General features: G+C 46.8%; 1 protein-coding gene across 1 annotated transcript in view; it reads right to left on the bottom strand.

The window, feature by feature from the left end:
* The window catches only part of nsfa (N-ethylmaleimide-sensitive factor a), a 294,195-nt gene extending 276,532 nt beyond the window's left edge, over window positions 1-17,663 (bottom strand). The window contains exon 1 of the mRNA XM_085966605.1: window positions 17,470-17,663. Within this exon, the coding sequence (XP_085822731.1) occupies window positions 17,470-17,481 (12 nt within the window). The 5' untranslated portion in view covers window positions 17,482-17,663. The remainder of the gene's footprint in view (window positions 1-17,469) is intronic.
* Between the last annotated feature and the right edge of the window lie 2,696 nt (window positions 17,664-20,359).

The raw sequence follows: 20,359 nt of genomic DNA, 5'->3' as shown, positions 1-20,359 counted from the left end.
CTGTAACTAGTGGGGTGCCGCAAGGATCAGGGCCTTAGATATTTACAATCTATATTAAAGACCTAAATGAAGGGACCGAGTACAATATATCCAAGTTTGCTGATGATACAAAGCTAGGTGGGATACTAAGCTGTCAGGAGGACACAGAGTCTGCAAAGGGATATAGATAGACTGAGTGAGTGGGCAATAAGGTGGCAGATGGAGTATAATGTGGGGAAATGTGAGGTTATTCACTTGTAGGAAGAATAGAAAAAGAGATTTTTTTCTTTAAATGGTGAGAAACTATTAAATGTTGGTGTTCAGAGAGATTGAGGAGTCCTCATTACAGGAAACAGAGCTAGCCTGCAGGTACAGCAAGCGATTAGGAAGACAATGGCATGTTGGCCTTTATTGCAAGGGGTTGGAGTATAAGAGTAAGGAAGTCTTGCTACAATTGTACAGGGCCTTGGTGAGACCACACCTGGAGTACTGGGCACAGTTCTGGTCTCCTTATCCGAGGAAGGATATACTTGCCTTGGAGGCGGTGCAATGAAGATTCACTAGATTGATTCCTGGGCTGAGAGGGCTGTCCTATGATGAGAGGTTGTGTAGATTGGGCCTATACTCTCTGGAGTTTAGAAAACTGAAGAGGGGATCTCATTGAATCATACAAGATTCTGAGGGGGATTGACAGGGTAGATGCTGAGAGGTTGTTTCCCCTGGCTGCAGAGTCTAGAACTGGGGGGCATAGTCTCAGGAGAAGGGGTCGGCCATTGAAGATTGCGATGAGGAGGAATTTCTTCACTCAAAAGGGTTGTAAATCTTTGGAATTCGCTACCCAAAGGGCTGTGGATGCTGAATCTTGGAGTATATTCAAGGCTGAGATCGATAGATTTTTCGACTTTAGGGGAATCAAGGGATCTGGGGAGAGTGCAGGAAAGTGGAGTTGAGGTCGAAGATCAGCCAGGATCTTATTGAATGGCGGAGCAGGCTCGAGGGACTGTATGGCCGACTCCTGCTCCCAATTCTTATGTTATGAAACACACAGCCAGACAAGAGCAAGGGATAGGATAGGAAATTGGAGGGGAAGTAACTTGCACTAAGCAGCCCATTTACACTGCAGGAATGGACGGTGCTCACAGTACAGCTTCAAACACAACTGGTAGATCATTTTTCATGCAGTATGATTTTGCCATTCCCATTTGCAACATTTTCACAGTATGTTGTTTCAACTCCTTCCTCCCCTCCTAACCACCCCCCCCCTGTCTCTGCACCTGCTTAATATGTTACATTTCCAGCTTTTTCCAGTTCTGATGAAGGTTCCCAGACCTGAAACGTTAACTCGGTTTCTCTCTCCACAGATGCTGCCTGGCCTGCTGAGTATTTCCAGCAGTTTCTGTTGTTATTTCAGATTTCTAGCATCCGCAGTACAGGAAACTTTGTACTATCCGGCACCGAGCTGTTGCTGTTCCCTCAAAACTGCCGGACAAACCAGCGTTAATGTTGAAGCAGTATCTGGCAACAAACACTGTTGCTTAGCAACAGCTTCTAAACAGTCTGCCGTACCTTGGAAGCGTCTCTGTCACTTAGCAACAGCTTCAGAGAGACTTTGCAGAGCCTGACTTGTTGGGAAAAAAAAAGCCACGAGAAGAAAAAAAAAACGAACAAAACGGCTCCTGATTTTTGCCGGTGGCTCGAGCTTGCCGGACATTTAGCCTCCGGATAACAAAGTTTCCTGTATTTTGCTATTATATTATGGTAGATCATTTGCTCGGATCGCGTTCAAAAGTAAGCAAAGTACAGCTCAAATACACTGTCAAACCTGTCGACAGATGGAGAGTGGAGATGTGAACCATCATGGGCTGCTGCAGCTGAAATGACATCAAATGCACTTGCTCTAAGCGTAGAATCAATAGGGAAAAAAAAACTTAAAATGGCACTGCATCCGTGGGATATTAAAAAAAGTTAAAACAAAAATGTTATTTCTTCCAGGTAGAGCAGCAATCCTGCTGCAATGCTAAAACCTCCATGTCGCAGACTGCAGTTCCACATTCCTGCCCGCCCACCTCCCCACCCCCACAAAAAGCCACTAAAATCTTAAGAAAGCTCATGCACAATTATTGAATGATCCCGCCAATTATTCCAGGTTCTGTTATTTTCCCCCACTGAAGCTCAGCCCAACAGATCAACCTTCCATGTACCTATTGTTCTGCCGATTGCTGTACACAGCCGGACTGAAAGATTAGAGTCAATTCAGCGGCAGCAGGACTGACGAATGTAACGATCAATTATTTATTTAGGCACAGTTCACAGAAACACTGATATCAGCACAATTTATTGATTCAACTGGGCAAATTGATCAATCATAACGACATCATTTAGCACATGTCAAGGTAAATGCTGATGGCATTCAACAAACTAATGTAATTTTTTTGATTGCGAGTTGCTTTACAATCGAACATATACGCAATCGCAAAATTCAACCTCTTAATTTCACCTTCGATTGTTTGGCCTGCAAGCAATTTAATGCCTAACCTCACCGTTTCAATTTGAAAGAAACCCGAAAATACAAAAAAATAGCAGTGTAGGAATTCGGGTTGACCTCAGCAGGTATTGGACGAATGCCTACTAAATAATCGAGTTCGACTTCAGGAGAACAATAAATAATGCAGGAAGCAGACAAAATACATCAGGTAAGTGAGTTGGTTGCAGGAGCACCGTAGAGCAGGTCTTTCCCCAGTGGGGACACTACGAGGACAGAGTCCGCAGTCCTCTGGATAGCGTGATGACGTCATCACGCTCGGCTGCGTTTTCCCACGCTTTGGGCATCACGTGACCGCGTCGTGACGTCAGTGCGTTCGCCCGCGCTTGGGGCGGTCACGTGACCCGTGCCGATACGTCGATGCATCTACCCGGCACCGAGGCTGGCCATTGCGGCTGAAGTCGCGAGCGCGAGAGGCACCCAGCACTGAGGCTGGCCATTGCGACCGTCGAGGGAGCGGACGGCCGAACTAGGCCGGTGGCCGACGCGCTTAGGTGCGTCACGTGATAAGTGACGTGACGTCAGCGCGCGTCTTAAAGGGGCAACGGCCCAAACAGGTAAGTAATATACACAGTTAGGTTAAAGTGAGTTATGTACAGGGAAGTCTTGCTGCAGTTATACAGGGTATTGGTGAGGCCACACCGGGAATACCACGTGCAGTTTTGGTTTCCATATTTAAGAAAAGATATACTTGCTCTCGAGGCGGTTCAGAGAAGGTTCACTCAGTTGATTCCAGAGATGAGGGGGTTGACGTATGAGGAAAGGTTGAGTAGGTTGGGACTCTACTCATTGGAGTTCAGAAGAATGAGAGGCGATCTTATCGAAACATAGAAGATTGTGAGGGGGCTTGATCGGGTGGATGCGGTGAGACTAGAACTAGGGGGCATAATCTTAGAATAAGGGGCTGCCCTTTCAAAACTGAGATGAGGAGAAACTTCTTCACTCAGAGGGTAGTAAATCTATGGAATTTGCTACCCCAGAGAGCTGCGGAAGCTGCAACATTAAATAAATTTAAAATGGAGATAGACATTTTCCTAGCAGATAAGGGAATTAGGGGTTACGGGGAGAGGGCAGGGAAGTGAGTCTAGATTCAGATCAGCCATGATCCTATTGAATGGCAGAGCAGGCCCGAGGGGCCGTATGGCCTACTCCTGCTCCTAGTTCAAATCAAATCAACTTTTGTCATTGTTAGTGCACAAGTGCAGTACAACGAAATGTAGGCTTGCGGCTCCAGAGAGAGTGTACATTTAGATTAAGACATTTAAACATTCAACATACATTTGGCTTGTAATACATTAACATAAACATAACCATAATAAAGTGCATTGGCAGATGTGCAGGCTTTAGAGTTTATTTGTGGAGTTCAGTAGGATGACAGCCCTGGGAAAGAAGCCGTTCCTAAATCTGGTCGTACGGGTGCGAATGCATCTGTAGCGTCTCCCAGATGGCAGGAGGGCAAACAGACTGTGGCTGGGGTGGGTAGGGTCTTTGATGATGGACCGTGACCTCCGTAAACAGCGTTTCTGGTATATGTGCTCTATGGTCGGTAGCCGGGTGCCGGTAATGTGTTGGGCAGTTTTGACTACCCGCTGCAGGGCTTTCCGGTCATAGTAGCTACAGCTGCCATACCATGATACAGTTTGTCAGGATGCTCTCTATTGTGCAGCAGTTCTTATGCATATGTTCTTATGTTATGTTCCTATATATGTAAGGGACACCCGGTGGAACCGCCACAGCAGCAATAAAAATGACCACAAAGCAGTCGGACTGTTGTAAAAACCCAGCTTCTTTACCCAGAGGGTGGTTAGAACGAGGAACTTTCTACCATAAAGCAGTAGTTGAGGCGAAGAGCATCGATGCATTTAAGGGGAAGCTAGATAAACAAGAGGGAGCAAGGAATAGAAGGATATGCAGATAGCACAAGATGAAGTAGAGTGGGAGGAGGTTCGTATGGAGCATAAACATCGGCACAGACCGAGTATGGCAGCAGTGGTTGTTACTGGACTAGTAATCTAGAGGTCTGGACTAATAATCCAGAGACGAGTTCAAATCCCACCAGGAGTTCAGTTAATGACCATGAAACTATCGATTGTTGTAAAAACCCAACCGGTTCACTAATGTCCTTTCGGGAAGAAAATCGGCCGTCCTTACCCGGCCTGGCCTACATGTGACTCCAGGTCCACAGCAATGTGGCTGACTCTTAACTGCCCTCTGAAATGGCCTAGCAAGCCACTCCATTGTATCAAACTGCTACAAGAATAAAACTGGATGGACCACCCGGCATCGACCCAGGCAACGGATTCGGACACCAAGGAACACCCAACCCAGTCAACCGTGCATCGTCCTCCTCACTCACATCTGGGGAGTGGGAACTTGTGCTGAAATTGAGAGAATTGTCCCACATACTAAATCAACCGACAGCTGATGAATCAGTACTCCTCCATGTTGAACACCACTTGGAAGAAGCACGGAGGGTAGCAAGGGCACAGAATGTATTCTGGGTGAGGGACTTCAATGGCCATCACCAAGAGTGGCTCAGTCGGACCACTACTGACGGAGCTGGCAGAGTCCTGAAGGACACAACTGCCAGACTGGGCCTGCGACAGGTGGTGAGAACACCAACACGAGGGGAAAATCTACTTGACCCGGTCCTCACCAATCTACCTGTCGCAGGTGCATCTGTCCATGACGCTATTGGTTGGAGTGACCACCGCACAGTCCTTGTGGAGACAAAGTCCTGTCTTCATACTGAGGACACCCACCATCACATTGTGTGGCACTATCACCGTGCTTAATGGGACATAGGTCTAGCAGCTCAACGCTGGGCATCCACGATGTGCTGTGGGCCATCAGCAGCAGAACTGCAACCACATAGAATGAGGCTTATGCCTCATTCTACCATCAAACCAGGGGACCAACCCTGGTTCACTGAAGAGCATGCCAGAAGCAGCACCAAGCGTACCTGAAAATGAGGTGCCAACCAGGTGAAGATACAACATGCATACTAAACAGCAGAGGCAGCAAGCTATATAGACAGAGCTAAGTGATCCCACAACCAATGGATCAGATCAAAGCTCTGCAGTCCTGCCACATCGAGTCGTGAATGGTGGTGGACCATTAAACAACTAGCAGGAGGAGGAGGCTCCATGAACATCTCCATCCCCAATGATGGCAGAGCCCAGCACGCGAGTGCAAAAGACAAGGCTGAAGCGCCAGGGACCCGGGTTCAAATCCGGCCTCGGGCGGCTGTCTGTGTGGAGTTTGCACATTCTCCCCGTGTTTGCGTGGGTTTCCTCCGGGTGTTCCGGTTTCCTCCCACAGTCCAAAGATGTGTGGGTTAGGTTGATCGGCCATGATAAAAATTGGCCCTTAGTGTTAGGGGGGATTAAATACGTGGGGTTATGGGGATAGGGCTTGGGTGGGATGGCTGTCGGTATAGGGACCGGGTGCTAGGGTTTGGATGATCAGCCATGATCTCGTTGAATGGCGGAGCAGGCTCGAAGGGCCAAATGGCCTACTCCTGCTCCTATCTTCTATGTTTCTATGTATCTTCAGCCTGAAGTGCCGAGTGGATGATCCATTCTGGCCGCCTCACAAGGTCCCCACCACCACAGATGCCAGTCTTCAGTCAATTCAATTCACTCCACGGGATATCAAGAAATGGCTGAGTGCCCTGGATACAGTAAAGGCTATGGACTCAGACAACATCCCGGCTGCATTGCTGAAGACTTGCGCTCCAGAACTAGCCGTGCCTCAAGCCAAACTGTTCCAGTACAGTTACAACATTCGACAAAGTGGAAAATTGTCCAGGTATGTACGGTCCAGAAAAAGCAGGACAGATCCAATCCAGCCAATTACTGCACCATCAGTCTACTCTCAAATCATCAGCCAAGTGATGGAAGGTGCAATAGGCAGTGTTATCAAGCACTTACTCACCAATAATCTGCTCACCGATGCCCAGTTTGGGTTCTGCCAGGACCACTCTGCTCCAGACCTCATTACAGCCTTGGTCCAAACATGGACAAAGGAGCTGAATTCCAGAGATGAGGTGAGAGTGACTGCCCTTGACATCAAGGCAGCATTTGACAGTGTGGCATCAAAGAGCCCTAGCAAAATTGAAGTCAATGGGAATCAGAGGGACAACTCTCCACTGGCTGGAGTCATACCTAGCACAAAGGAAGATGGTTGTGGTGGTTGATGGTCAATCATCAAAGCCAGAGAACATCGCTGCAGGAGTTCCTCAGGGCAGTGTCCTAGGCCCAACCAGCTTCAGCTGCTTCATCAATGACCTTCCCTCCATCATAAGGTCAGAAGTGGGGATGTTCGCTGATGATTGCACAGCGCTCAGTTCCTTTCGCAATTCCTCACCTTTCTGTGCCCGCAAGCAGCAAGACCTGGACAATATTCAGGCTTGGGCTGATAAGTGGCAAGTAACATTCATGCCACACAAGTGTCAGGCAATGACCATCTCCAACAAGAGAGTCTAACAACCGCCTCTTGACATTCAATGGCAGCAGCATTGTCTAATCCCCCACTGTCAATATCCTGGGGGGTGTCACCATTGACTAGAAACTGAACTGGACCAGCCACCTAAATACTGTGGCTACAAGAATACCGTTGTTTAAAAAAAGGGAGAAAGGGATAGACCGAGTAATTACAGGCCAGTCAGCCTAACCTCGGAGGTGGGAAAATTAATGGAAAAAATTCTGACGGACAGGATACATTTTCATTTAGAAAGACACGAATTAATCAGGAACAGTCAGCATAGATTTGTTAAGGGAAGGTTGTGTCTAACTAACTTGATTGAATTTTTTAAGGAGGTAACAAGGAAGGCCAATGAGGGTAGTGCATTTGATGTAGTCTATATGGATGTTAGCAAGGCTTTTGATAAGGTCCCACATGGCAGACTGGTCATGAAAGTAAAAGCCCATGGGATCCAAGGCAAAGTGGCAAGTTGGATCCAAAATTGACTCAGAGGCAGGAAACAAAGGGTAATGGTCGAAGGGTGTTTTTGTGGCCGGAAGGCTGTTTCCAGTGGGGTTCCGCAGGGCTCAGTACTGGGTCCCTTGCTTTTTGTGGTATAGATCAATGATTTGGACTTGAATGTAGGTAGTATGATTAAGAAGTTTGCAGATGATACAAAAATTGGCCATGTGGTTGATAATGAAGAAGAAAGCTGCAGAATACAGGAAGATATCAATGGACTGGTCAGGTGGGCAGAACAGAGGCAAATGGAATTCAAACTGGAGAAGTGAGGTAATGTATTTGGGGAGGGCCAACAGGGCAAGGGAATACACAATGAATGGTGGGACACTGAGAAGTGCAGAAGATCAGAGGGACCTTGGAGTGCATGTCCACAGATCCCTGAAGGTAGCAGGACAGGTAGAGAAGGTGGTTAAGGCTTGGAAGCTAAGCAGAACCAGGCCTGGTTAGTACCTGGAGGGGTGGCCATCAGGGAAGACCAGGTGCAGAAGGTCACGGAAGGAGCCCTGAGGAGGGGCGGTTGGTGAGAAGGTCACGGAAGGAGCCCTGAGGAGGGGCGGTTGGTGAGAAGGTCACGGAAGGAGCCCTGAGGAGGGGCGGTTGGTGAGAAGGTCACGGAAGGAGCCCCGGGAGGGGCGGCTGGTGAGCAGGCCCGGGCGTTGGGCTGAAGATTGTCGGACAGGAGGAATGGTGGAAATGGAATGGCGGCGCGCACAGACGCAGCGGCTTTGCTTCTCCCAGGACGGTGCTATTTACGTTTAATGTTAATGTTATTTGTACTGGACTCGTGGGAGCTTGCAAGATCACATTTTGTTGTTTGTACAATGACAATAAAGTTGAATTATTATTATTACTTGCCTTTATTAGCGGAGGCATAAAATAAGCGCACAGGGAAGTTATGCTTGAACTGTATAAAACACTAGTTAGGCAGTAGCTAGAGTACGGCATGCAGTTCTGGTCACCACATTACAGGAAGGATGTGATTGCATTAGAGGAGGTGCAGAGGAAATTTACGAGAATGTTGCCTAGGCTGGGGAATTTTAGCTATGAGGAAAGACTGGATAGGCTGGGGTTGTTTTCTTTGGAACAGAGGAGGCTGAGGGGAGACTTAATTGAGGTGTATAAAATTATGAGGGGCCGAGATAGAGTGGATAGGAAGGACCTATTTCCCTTAGCAGAGAGGGTCAATAACCAGGGGGCACAGATTTAAAGTAATTGGTCGCAGGTTTAGAGGGAATTTGAGGGGGAAAAAATTCACCCAGAGGGTGCTGGGGGTCTGGAACCCATTGCCTGAAAGGGTGGTAGAGGCAGAGACTCTCATCACATTTAAAAAGTACTTGGATATACACTTGAAGTGCCGTAACCTACAGTGCTACGGACCAAGAGCTGGAAAGTGGGATTAGGGTGGATAGCTTTGTCGGCCGGCACGGATAAGATGGGCCGAATGGTCTCCTTCTGTGCTGTATATTTCTATGATTCTATGAAGAGCAGGTCAGAGGCTAGGTATGCTGCGGCAAGTGCATCACCTCCTGACTCCCCAAATGTGAGAAGTCACACAACACCAGGTTATAGTCCAACAGCTTTGTTTGAAATCACAAGCTTTCGGAGCGCTGCTCCTTCGTCATGTGAAGTGAAGAGATGCACATAGAGCCACAGAACACTGCCAGATGATTACAGGTAATCTTTCTAACTGCCCTTTATCACACCTCGGCAGAGAGATAATCACAGCAATCAAAGGTGTGAATGGTGTCCAAACAGGTCAGTCAGGAAAACATTACATCAAAGAACAACCTGGCCACGGCAACCTCAGCAAGACATGCCAGATCATCAACAGATACCATCATCAATACAATACAATACAAATCGCTTTATTGGCATGATAAGGTACATCTTATGTTGCCAAAGCATCAAAATACATTTATGGTTGAACACATAAACGCGGTTCCATTCATACAGTGTATAAACAGGTATATCCCTGAGTTTATAAATATACATTCGCCTTGTTTATATATACACTCTTGTCTTAGTTTACTGGTTGTCCCTCTGTTCATGGCAAGCTGTAACATAGTGTGCCGCCAGTGTTACACAGCTTCTCTCCTCCCCCAGTAGGAATGGGAGTTTTTGGTTGTCAGTCAGATTTCTGAATTCAGGGCATATTTGTGAGAATTTTTGGTAGAAATTCTCTCTGATGCCCTGATATTTTCCACAGGCTGTGAGGAAGTGCATCTCTGTCTCAACTACTCCCTGACTGCAGTGAGAGCATATCCTGTCTTCTCTTGGCAGCCTGGTCTGCCTGTGTCTGCCTTTTTCGATCGCTAGGCTATGTTCGCTAAGTCTGTACCTTGTCAAGGTTCTTCTCAGTTTGTTATCCTTTACCATGGTCAGGTAATCAGCTATGTTGTATTGTCTGTTTAGGGCCAAGTAGCAATTGAGTTTGCTTTGGGTTTTTGTTGTTTCTGCCCAATATGACAGATATTTTTCCTTTTGCTTAGCGACGATTGTGTTGGGTCGAATTCTTTGTGTTACCCTGTCACTGTCCTGGGACTGGTTATTGTTAGTATTGTTATTAGTTACTTTATTGAGTCCCAGGACTAGTTGAGGACACCACCCACCAGGTACATGGTACATACTCATGTGACTCGGCCAACGTTGTCTACCTCATACGTTGCAGGAAAGGATGCCCCAGAGCATGGTATATTGGCGAGACCATGCAGACACTGCGACAATGGATGAATGGACACCGTACAACAATCGCTAGGCAGGAGTGTTCCCTCCCAGTCGGGGAACACTTCAGCAGTCAAGGACATTCAGCCTCCGATCTTCAGGTAAGCATTCTCCAAGGCAGCCTTCGAGACACACGACAACGCAAAATCGTCGAGCAGAAACTGATAGCCAAGTTCTGCACTCATGAGGACGGCCTCAACCGGGATCTTGGGTTCATGTCACGCTACATGTAACCCCACCTGACGTAGAGTCATCCAGACTCGAGTCATCGTTGGCTTGTTCTCTCTACACAGATGTGGCCGGACCTGCTGTGATTTCCAGCAAAAAATTTTTTTTTTTTTTTTTTTTTTTTTTTTTATAAATTAAATATTGTATTTTGCTTGTTCTTTGTTTTTCATACAGACCCCAGCATCTGCAACATTTGACCCCTTGTGACCCCACCTCATTGTTCTTTGATGTAATGTTTTCCTGACTGACCTGTTTGGACACCATTCACACCTTTGATTGCTGTGATTATCTCTCTGCCGAGGTGTGATAAATGGCAGTTAGAAAGATTACCTGTAATCATCTGGCAGTGTTCTGTGGCTATATATGCTGTGTCTATATGCATCTCTTCACTTCACCTGACAAAAGAGCAGCGCTCCAAAAGCTTGTGATTTCAAATAAAGCTGTTGGACTATAACCTGGTGTTGTGTGACTTCTCATTTGTCCACCCCAGTCCAACACCAGCATCTCCACATCATGACTCCCCAAAGCCTTTCCACCATCTACAAGGCACAAGTCAGGAGTGTGATGGAATACTCTCCACTTGCCTGGATGAGTGCAGCTCCAACAACACTCAAGAAGCTCGACACCATCCAGGACAAAGCAGCCCGCTTGATTGGCACCCCATCCACCACCTTAAACATTCACTCCCTCCACCACTGGAGTACCATGGCTGCAGTGTGTACCATCTACAAGATGCACTGCAGCAACTCGCCAAGGCTTCTTCGACAGCACCTCCCAAACCCACGACCGCTACCACCTAGAAGGACAAGGGCAGCAGGTGCATGGGAACACCATCACCGCCAAGTCACAAACCATCCTGACTTGGTGTATATCGCCAATCCTTCATCATCACATGGTCAAAATCTGGAACTCCCTCCCTAACAGCACTGTGGAAGTACTTTCACCACATGGACTGCAACGGTTCAAGAAGGCGGCTCACCACCACCTCAAGGGCAATTGGGGATGGGCAATAAAACCTGTCCAGGTTGAACAGGTGCAATAAAATTTATACCAAATTCTATATAATCATTTGTTAAACGCTTGACAATATCCAGTAAATTACCAGCCATTAATTTTTAAATGAGACCACGTCGCAGTCTAAACCGCTCACATCCACCAGGATATTCACTGCAAGCGATAAAATTAAGGTGTCCATAATACATATACTTGCCTATTAATATATAGTATACAAAATTAATTCATCTCCTGCGCCAGTGCACACAGGAAGTCAAACCAAGTGTAGTCTTCAGGTCAAATGGGGTTAAAGGGCACAGGAGAATTGGACCAGGGCATGAAGATGAAATTCAGGTCCTATTTTAAAGTCATGCATTCGGTCCATACTTTTACATTCCCATTATAAATTCCTTTGTCCACATTTACAATGGAAACTGCCCATGTAAACTGGTCACGCTGTAATCGCACCCTGCAGCGCCAACGCAGCACCTCCACTGGTGGGAGGGTGTGGATACAGCGGGACTGGTTTATATATTTTCTCTTACAAGTGTGGACATAAGAATTTAAAATGGAAACGTTGACAGGAAGTGCACATAGATGCACGATTTAGTCTATTTTTTTACATCATGTATCGCGCGCGCGCACACACACACACACACACAAAAATGAGTGCGTAAATCTTGGATTTCCCGTGAAATGACATTGCACACTCTCTGCAACTGACTGCTCGTATCCTACTTGAATTCTTAGTTCCTTTCTGTTTGGCTTCCATTCTATCTCTCCCGCCCTTTTGCCTTTTCTGTATGTGTCATATACTTTGCTTCTACCAATTATACTTCATATGGTTCTCCTCCATGTCTGCAGTCACCCGGATGAACACCAGTGTTCCATCACTGGCATCCTCACCCTCGGCAATGTTACCCAGAAGCATGGGGTCAGCTTGCATGTGTACTGAGGACAACAACAACTTGCATTTATATTATATTAACATGATAAACAACCCAATGGGCTTCACAGATGTGTTCGGACAAAATCTGACACCGAGTCATATGGAGAGATGTTTGGACGGGTGTTCAAAAGCTTGGTCAAAGAGGTAGGTTTTAAGGAGCATCTTAAAAAAGGAGAAAGGTGTCGAGGTTTAGGAAAGGAATTCCAGGGCTCAGCGCCGAGGCAGCTGAAGACACAGCCATCAATGGGAGAGTGATGAAAGTCAGGGAGGCCAAAATTGGAGGTTGGTGGCGTGCAGTGATCTCAGTGGGTGTTGGGGGGGGGGGGGGGGGGCGAGGGGGTGCATTATAGGGCTGGAGGAGGTTAGAGAGAGAGGGAGGGTTGAGGCTAGTAAAAGAATTGAACACATGGATGAGAATTAAAACAAAATAAAACCGAGGCTTTGCTGGACCGGGGGCCAATGTAGGTCACCGAGCACAGGGGTGATGGGTGAACAGGACTTGGTGAGTGTTAGGATACAGGCAGTAGTTTGACATTGCCATCTCCTCCATAGACTACCCAACTGTTGCCCCCTTCAACGTCCTGCCAGATGTCATGGTCAAAGGAACTCTAACACTATAGCACAATATCACAAACACCTTTATGAATTCACTGCTCTATGTGACTGCTCAAGGTAGCAATCTCCCTAGGGATTCAGACTGCTTAATTGCAAGACTGAGGCTCAGGCAACGTGCTCTCCATCTGGACTCTGGGCCAGAGTTAGCATTCCAAGCGAATCTTTAAATTGTTTCTTGACATGTCCTTTTTAAAAATCAGGAATTTAAACTATAGCAATTTCAGCAAAAAAGACAACCTTGAGGAATGGTTAAACCTCAAACACCACAAGTCAGGAACAAGGAACAGCTATTTCAACCACTGAAGATCATCTGTCCCATAACAGCAACCAATTGTATTTTGAACGACTCCAATATTTTTGCTACAAATAGTTATGAATCTTCAATTATTGAAACCAGCTAAGGCTCAAGTGAGAAACTACAATTCTGATCCAGTTACCACATCCTCAATGTATGGTTCAGCACCCAATCTCTTACCCTCTTCATGGCTATTACACTATAGTACTTGTTGGCACGATATACACCCAGAAAGCAGACAGGACATCGAGGCCGATTCTGCATTGTACAGAGCACAGGCCAAAAATAAAAAACTTCTTAGGCAACCATATAGTTTCTACACAGAGCCAATGGTCACAGTTTAGAAAATTTAGATTTGATCAGGATCCCACATTACCAGGTGTCAATCTTGCTGTTGGGGCAGTCATCTTCCAAAATTCTATAGACTCTGGAACAGTTCCCATGGATTGGAGGGTAGCTAATGTCACCCCACTATTCAAAAAAGGTGGTAGAGAGAAAATGGGGAATTATAGACCGGTAAGCCTGACATCGGTAGTGGGGAAAAAGCTAGAGTCCATTATAAAAGATGTAATAGCAGAGCACTTGGAAAACAGTGACAGGCTCAGGCAAAGTCAACATGGATTTACAAAAGGTAAATCGTGCTCGACTAATCTACTGGAATTTTTTGAGGATGTAACTGGTAGAATAGATAAGGGAGAACCAGTGGATGTGGTGTATTTGGACTTTCAGAAGGCTTTCGATAAGGTCCTGCATAAGAGATTAGCGTGTAAAGTTAAGGCACATGGGATTGGGGGCAAGGTACTGATTTGGATAGAGAACTGGTTGGCAGACAGGAAGCAAAGAGAGTTGGAATAAACGGGTCTTTTTCCGAGTGGCAGGCAGTGACTAGTGGGGTACCGCAGGGATCGGTGCTAGGACCCCAGCTATTCACAATATATATTAATGATCTAGACGAGGGAACTAGATGTAATATCTCCAAGTTTGCAGATGACACAAAGCTGGTTGGGCGTGTGTGCTGTGAGGAGGGTGCCGAGAAACTCCAGTATGATTTGGACAGGTTGGGTGATTGGGCAGATGCAGTATAATGTGGATAAATGCAAGGTTATCCACTTTAGTGGCAAAAACAGGAAGACAGATTATTATCTGAACGGCAATAGATTGGGAGAAGGGGAAGTGCAACGAGACCTGGGTGTCCTTGTGCACCAGTCACTGAAGGTAAGCATGCAGGTGCAGCAGGCGGTTAAGAAGGCAAATGGTATGTTGGCCTTCGTAGCAAGAGGGTTTAAGTACAGGAACAAGGATGTCTTGCTGCAGTTGTACAGGGCCTTGGTGAGACCACACCTTGAGTATTGTGTGCAGTTTTGGTCACCCTATTTGAGGAAGGATGCTCTTGCCATGGAGGGACTGCAGTGAAGATTCACCAGACTGATACCTGGGATGGCAGGAATGACGTACGAGGAGAGATTGGGTCGATTGGGCTTATACTCGCTGGAGTTTAGAAGAATGAGGGGATCTCATTGAAACTCATAAAATTCTAACAGGACTAGACAGACTAGATGCAGGAAGGATGTTCCCAATGGCAGGAGAGTCCAGAACCAGGAGGTCACAGTCTAAGGATAAGGGGTAAGCCATTTAGGACAGAGATGAGGAGGAATTTCTTCACCCAGAGAGTGGTGAACCTGTGGAATTCTCTACCACAGAAGGCAGTTGAGGTCAATTCATTAAATATATTCAAGAAAGAGTTGGATATATTTCTTAAGGCTAAAGGCATCAAGGGATATGGGGAGAAGGCAGGGACAGGGTACCGAGTTTGGATGATCAGTCATGATCTCATTGAATGGCGGAGCAGGCTCGAGGGGCCAAATGGCCTACTCCTGCTCCTATCTTCTATGTTTCTATGAAAGAGTATGCATACTTCATCATGGGACAAATGCATGTTGCAACACTTCTGCCCATTTCTACAAATAAAATGGAAGAGTTACCCACACCCTGTCTCCTGCTACAAGGCAGTCAAACCGGTCCTCGGTATAAACCCCAAAGAGGGTATTAAGCTTGTAGTGTGCCGATAAACAGAATTTCACTTCAGGGAGACAGCAACCATTACAAGCCTTGGGTACTGATCAAATTCAAAGACACAGTAATTGCAAAGGTATATAAGCATTTTATTGACCATTCCTTAGGTGTATGATTGATTGAATCAAGCTACAAATTTCCTTGCGTATTAAAAGAAGAGTGCCTGCTTAATACATGCAAATGACAGCTTCAGGCAACCTATTAAACAAACACACACTTGATTCCATTACATCGGTAAATCCAAAAAAAATTAACTGCATCAACACAACCCAACTCATTATAACTGGGGCACATGTAAAATGATTCTCAGCCAGACAAGCTGGCTTCACACAGCCGAAGAAAACCACTAAATCGCCCCGTTTAACACCGACTCCAGGGACGTGATGCACAACAGATGTGAAATTGAAAACAGTAATGAAACTGTAGACAAACCAGACAAATGTGGAACAAAATATTACACCTCAAATCGTGCTCACAGAATAGAAAATGCTACAAATACATAACGGGTCCAGCCACACCCAGAAAGTGAGTGGCTGTGGGGGGGGGGGGGGGCGGCAGCTGTTGGGAGTCAACATTTTAGAATTTCATTTTCAGGATGTTGACAATCACTGGCAAGGTCACCAGTTACTGCCCATCCTTAGCTGTTTGGAGAAGGTGGCCAGACCACTTTTGAGGACAGCAGAGTCAACCACATTGGTGTGCGACTCGTCACATTTGCCCAGACCGGGCAAGGACGGCAGATTACCTTCCCTAAAAAAGAATTCAGTGAACCAGTTGGGATTTTACAACAATCAGACAGCTTTATGGTCACTTTTAATGATACCGGCAATTTTTTTTTTCTTTTTTTAAATATTCCCAGATTTCTCAAACTGCCATGATGAGATTCCCACAGGGAGTCTCCCCTCAAACCATTCGCCACCCCACCCCACCCATCTCCTCATTACAGACACATCAGCTGTGTATTTCTAGCATTTTCTACATGTTCCTCTTATCTCTTCCCTGAATTCCATATACTGGCAGTTCAATGATTTGAAAACATGGGCAACTCACATTTTCTTATAAACAGCATTTACACACATACCAGAATAGACATGTATCGTGTCAATTTGAATGAAAAAGCCAGAAGGGTGGATGGGAAGCAGAAGTATTACACAGGGGCATGAAGTGGTTTCTTGCAGTGCCGGAATTGATGTCCAAAGTGACAATAAGCAAGAACCCCCTTCCCCGACACTCAAATTACATAAGTATGCCATCAATAGATGTCAGAATGCATCCATCTGTGTGAGACAAAACCCCAGAATCTTATACATTAGCCCTCTAAATACATCAGTCTAATCTGGTCCATGGGGAGAAAAACAATGATTTCAGTAAGGTGCCCAGCATCATCTATTCGCCACACATAAAGAACTCCCTTCCTGCAAAAATTACCACTGTTGCCTCATCTTTTCAAGCACCTCAACGCCGCTTAGAATGTAAAGCCTTTCATCTTATCAGAACATTAAAGCTGTTTTTATTAAAACGGAATCCTAAATATAACTTGCTTCGAGATTAAATCCTAGCAACAGCAATTCCACCCCCACCCCACGAACCCAAAAGGATCTTTTCGAAAATATTCGGGCGCCTGGGAGGAGTGACATTAAACTGGTGCAATGCAACATTAAAACGCTTAAGGATGATCGTGCACACATTACATTCGAGTTTGTTTCGATATCCCGCTTCTCATGAGCAGCTCAGAGGCAGCGAGCATTCTGCAGTGTGTGGGGGAGCTGATGGGCAGCTCAAGCACCTCCTCCTTCCCTCCCTCTCCTCCAGGGGCCAGAGGCTGTCGGCAATCGGAGGGAGAGAGAGAGGAGAGAAGGAGTGAGAAAGGGAGCCGGCAGCCGTGGAGAGAATCCTCCCCAGGCCGTTCGAGAACGCGGAGTATCTCCTGTCGGTGTATCCGCATTCGGAGAGAGTGTTACATTGTAGCCGGCCCGCGGGCCCAGTTCATTCACACAAAACACACAGAGAGACAGAGAGCGGCAGCAAACCCCGCCCGCCCGCTCCCCTGACTCACTCAGCTCCCCTCAGTGCCCCGCACTCACTCACCCGGCTTGCCATCTTGAGTGTCTGCTGGGCTGGAGCTTTCCAGTTGCGGAGGTAAGCTTCACTTCACTTCCTTCCCTGGGCCAGCGCTCTGCTCTCCTCCACACTCACTCACCGGGCCAGGCCGCTATATAACATCCGTGCCCCGCGACGTCAACACGCACGACGTGTCCCCCCCACCCCAGACACAGGCAGGCTCAGACTCAGACTCTGCTGCTTTTGTTCACGTGGAGCTTATGTTGCAGGATCAGTGCGCGTCGCCTCGAATCACTGGGGGCGCCGCATTATTTGCATCCCACCGATTGCTCACTTCTTAAAATTCTCATCTGTTATGATTTTTTTATGCGTTTCTCCGTCTCGGAGCACGCAGCGTCCTTTATCGCCGGGGCTTTGTGCTGCCCAAGGACGGAAACAGCTGATTGACAGGCTGCTGCTGCAGTGAACCTTGCAACAGAACCTGTTCAGTTTGCTGATCACAATTCAGCTGAAAACGTCGCTAATTGCAACGTCTTCAGTTCCAGTTTAATTCAACTATTCTTTTTCTTGATTAAAATCCATAAATACGAGGTTAAGGGGAGATTTAATAAAGGTGTTCACAATTATGAGGGGTTTTGACAGAGTAAATAAGGGGAAACTGTTTCCACTGGCCGGCGAGTCGGTAGCCAAAGGACACAGGTTTAAGATAACTGCCAATGAACCAGAGGCGCTATGAGATAACTTCTTTTTACAGAGAGTTGTGATCTGGAATGCACTGCCTGAAAGGCTGGTGGATGCAGATTCAGTAGTAACATTCAGAAGAGAATTGGATATATGCTTGAAGGGGGAAAATATTACAGGGCTATGGGTAAAGAGCAGGGCAATGGGACGAATTGGATAGCTCTACCAGAGAGTTGGCACAGGCACGATGGGCCAAATGGCGGCCTCCTGTGCTGTATCATTCAAATTTCTATGATGAGCCGTACTGTTAGCTCAGAATGTTGAGTTAATCACAGTTATTATTTGAAAGTGTTCTGCCTGATTTGATATAGTGAACTTTGGGTATTGTAGTTCCAGAAGGGCAAATTGAAAACTACAATTTTAATAATGCAACTCACACACTTAATCCACAGCAACAAGAACTTCCTGGCCCTGGTCTATCTGATTGCCATGTGATGTGGATTGCCATGCTGCACTCTGGGTATTGAAGTGCCACAGAAACCAGTTGAAAACTACAACTCCCATGATGCCTCCCTCTCACACCTGCAGTGCATCCACAACAACTGAAAATTCACTGCACCCAGCCTTAGACTAAAGACGAAAATGCAGACCTATGTGGGTGAAATTTCTAACATTGACAAACCAATATTACAATGAAGCTTACTGATCCTTATTAGAATTGTGTAATTTGTAGTGTTGTAATCAAGGGATATGGGTGTTATGTCTGACATTGGTGATAGGTACTCGATTGCCTTGGCCTGAGCACATGGAGTTTGATAGTGCTGTTATCGTTGTATTGTGTCTGACATTGGATATAGGTATTCCATTGCTTTTGCCTAGGAGAGTATGTTTGGATCAGCCATTAAAAGCAACATGAATTGAGCTCTGCATACGGCCTCCGGATTATCTTTGCAAACGCAACATTTGGCGACGAGGATGGCTGAAATCTCTCTTCCACCACCTCCTCCCTTCCTTGCACTACCCGGTGAGCCCCCGATCCCATGGGTTCACTGGTTACAGTCCTTTGAAACCTACCTCATTGCTCTTGGACTAGAAAATGTGAGTACAGCACGGAAAAAGGCACTGTTATCCCATTGCTTGGGAGCGGAGGGCCAGTGTGTTCTGGGGACATTATGCGCAGCAGACTCAATTCAAACGTATGATGTGGCTGTGACTCTGTTAAGCACACACTTCTCTGCTCCACAAAGTGCCCTCCTGCAGCGATACATTTTAAGACAGCGTCACCAACTCCCCGGTGAGTCGGTGCATCAATACGTGGCTAATTTGAGGGGGCTAGCTAGCTCGTGCAAGTTCGGTGCACTACAAGACGAGATGGTGCGTGATCAACTAATAGAGCACACCAACAACGTGAGAGTGCGTGAAAGACTGTTACTCGAGTCCGACGATCTGTCGTTGTCACAGGCAGTCAACATTGCCTTTCAAGTGGAGTCTGCAGCCGAATGTGCAGCGAAACTAGCACACACACCCAGTGACAGCGCCCTCGGCCCCGACAGCCCTGACACTGTAATGCTCGCGCGACGGCAGCAACGTGCACTACCGCGGCAACAGTGTGGAAACTGTGGATCTCGTTCACATGCTACCAGAGCGCAGAATTGCCCCACACGCGGCCAAGCCTGTCGCAATTGTGGAAAACAAAATCACTTTGCCAATGTCTGCCGCTCTGCCCCTGTTGCTACAAATGAACACTCTCAGTCCTCAAACAGTTGGCCTATAATTCACAACGTGAGCTCTGGGCCAGTAGTGGCTTTCAAGTCATGCACAATTAACCTGAATGATGTGTGCATCCCTCTGTTGTTGGATACCGGTGCCAGCGTCTCACTGCTGAATGTGGACACATTCAAATGCTTTTTCAGCTCCCTGCCACTCTCTGCGCCCTCCACTGCCCTTTGCGGGTATGGTAATTCAAAAATTGGACTAGTGGGCTCAGTCAACCTCACTGTACGCTATGGAACAAAAGTTTTGCCAGATTTTTGTTTTCATGTGGCACGCCAAGGAGCTAACCTGATGGGACTGGATCTTTTCACTGACCTGGGTTTTTCTCTCTTGGACACCGGCGGGTCTGCGATACTGCACGTCACCTCACCGTGGCGCCAAACATGGCCAGCACTCTTCGAGGGTCTGGGCTGCCTGACTGCCTTCACCCACCAGCCCATGGTTGACTCCACCATTACCCCTG

Source organism: Somniosus microcephalus, chromosome 24, assembly GCF_052327205.1.
Source record: "Somniosus microcephalus isolate GS21.2 chromosome 24, FLI_Smic_1.0, whole genome shotgun sequence".
Classification (NCBI taxonomy): Eukaryota; Metazoa; Chordata; class Chondrichthyes; order Squaliformes; family Somniosidae; genus Somniosus; species Somniosus microcephalus.
This window is presented reverse-complemented; position numbering and strand designations above follow the sequence as displayed.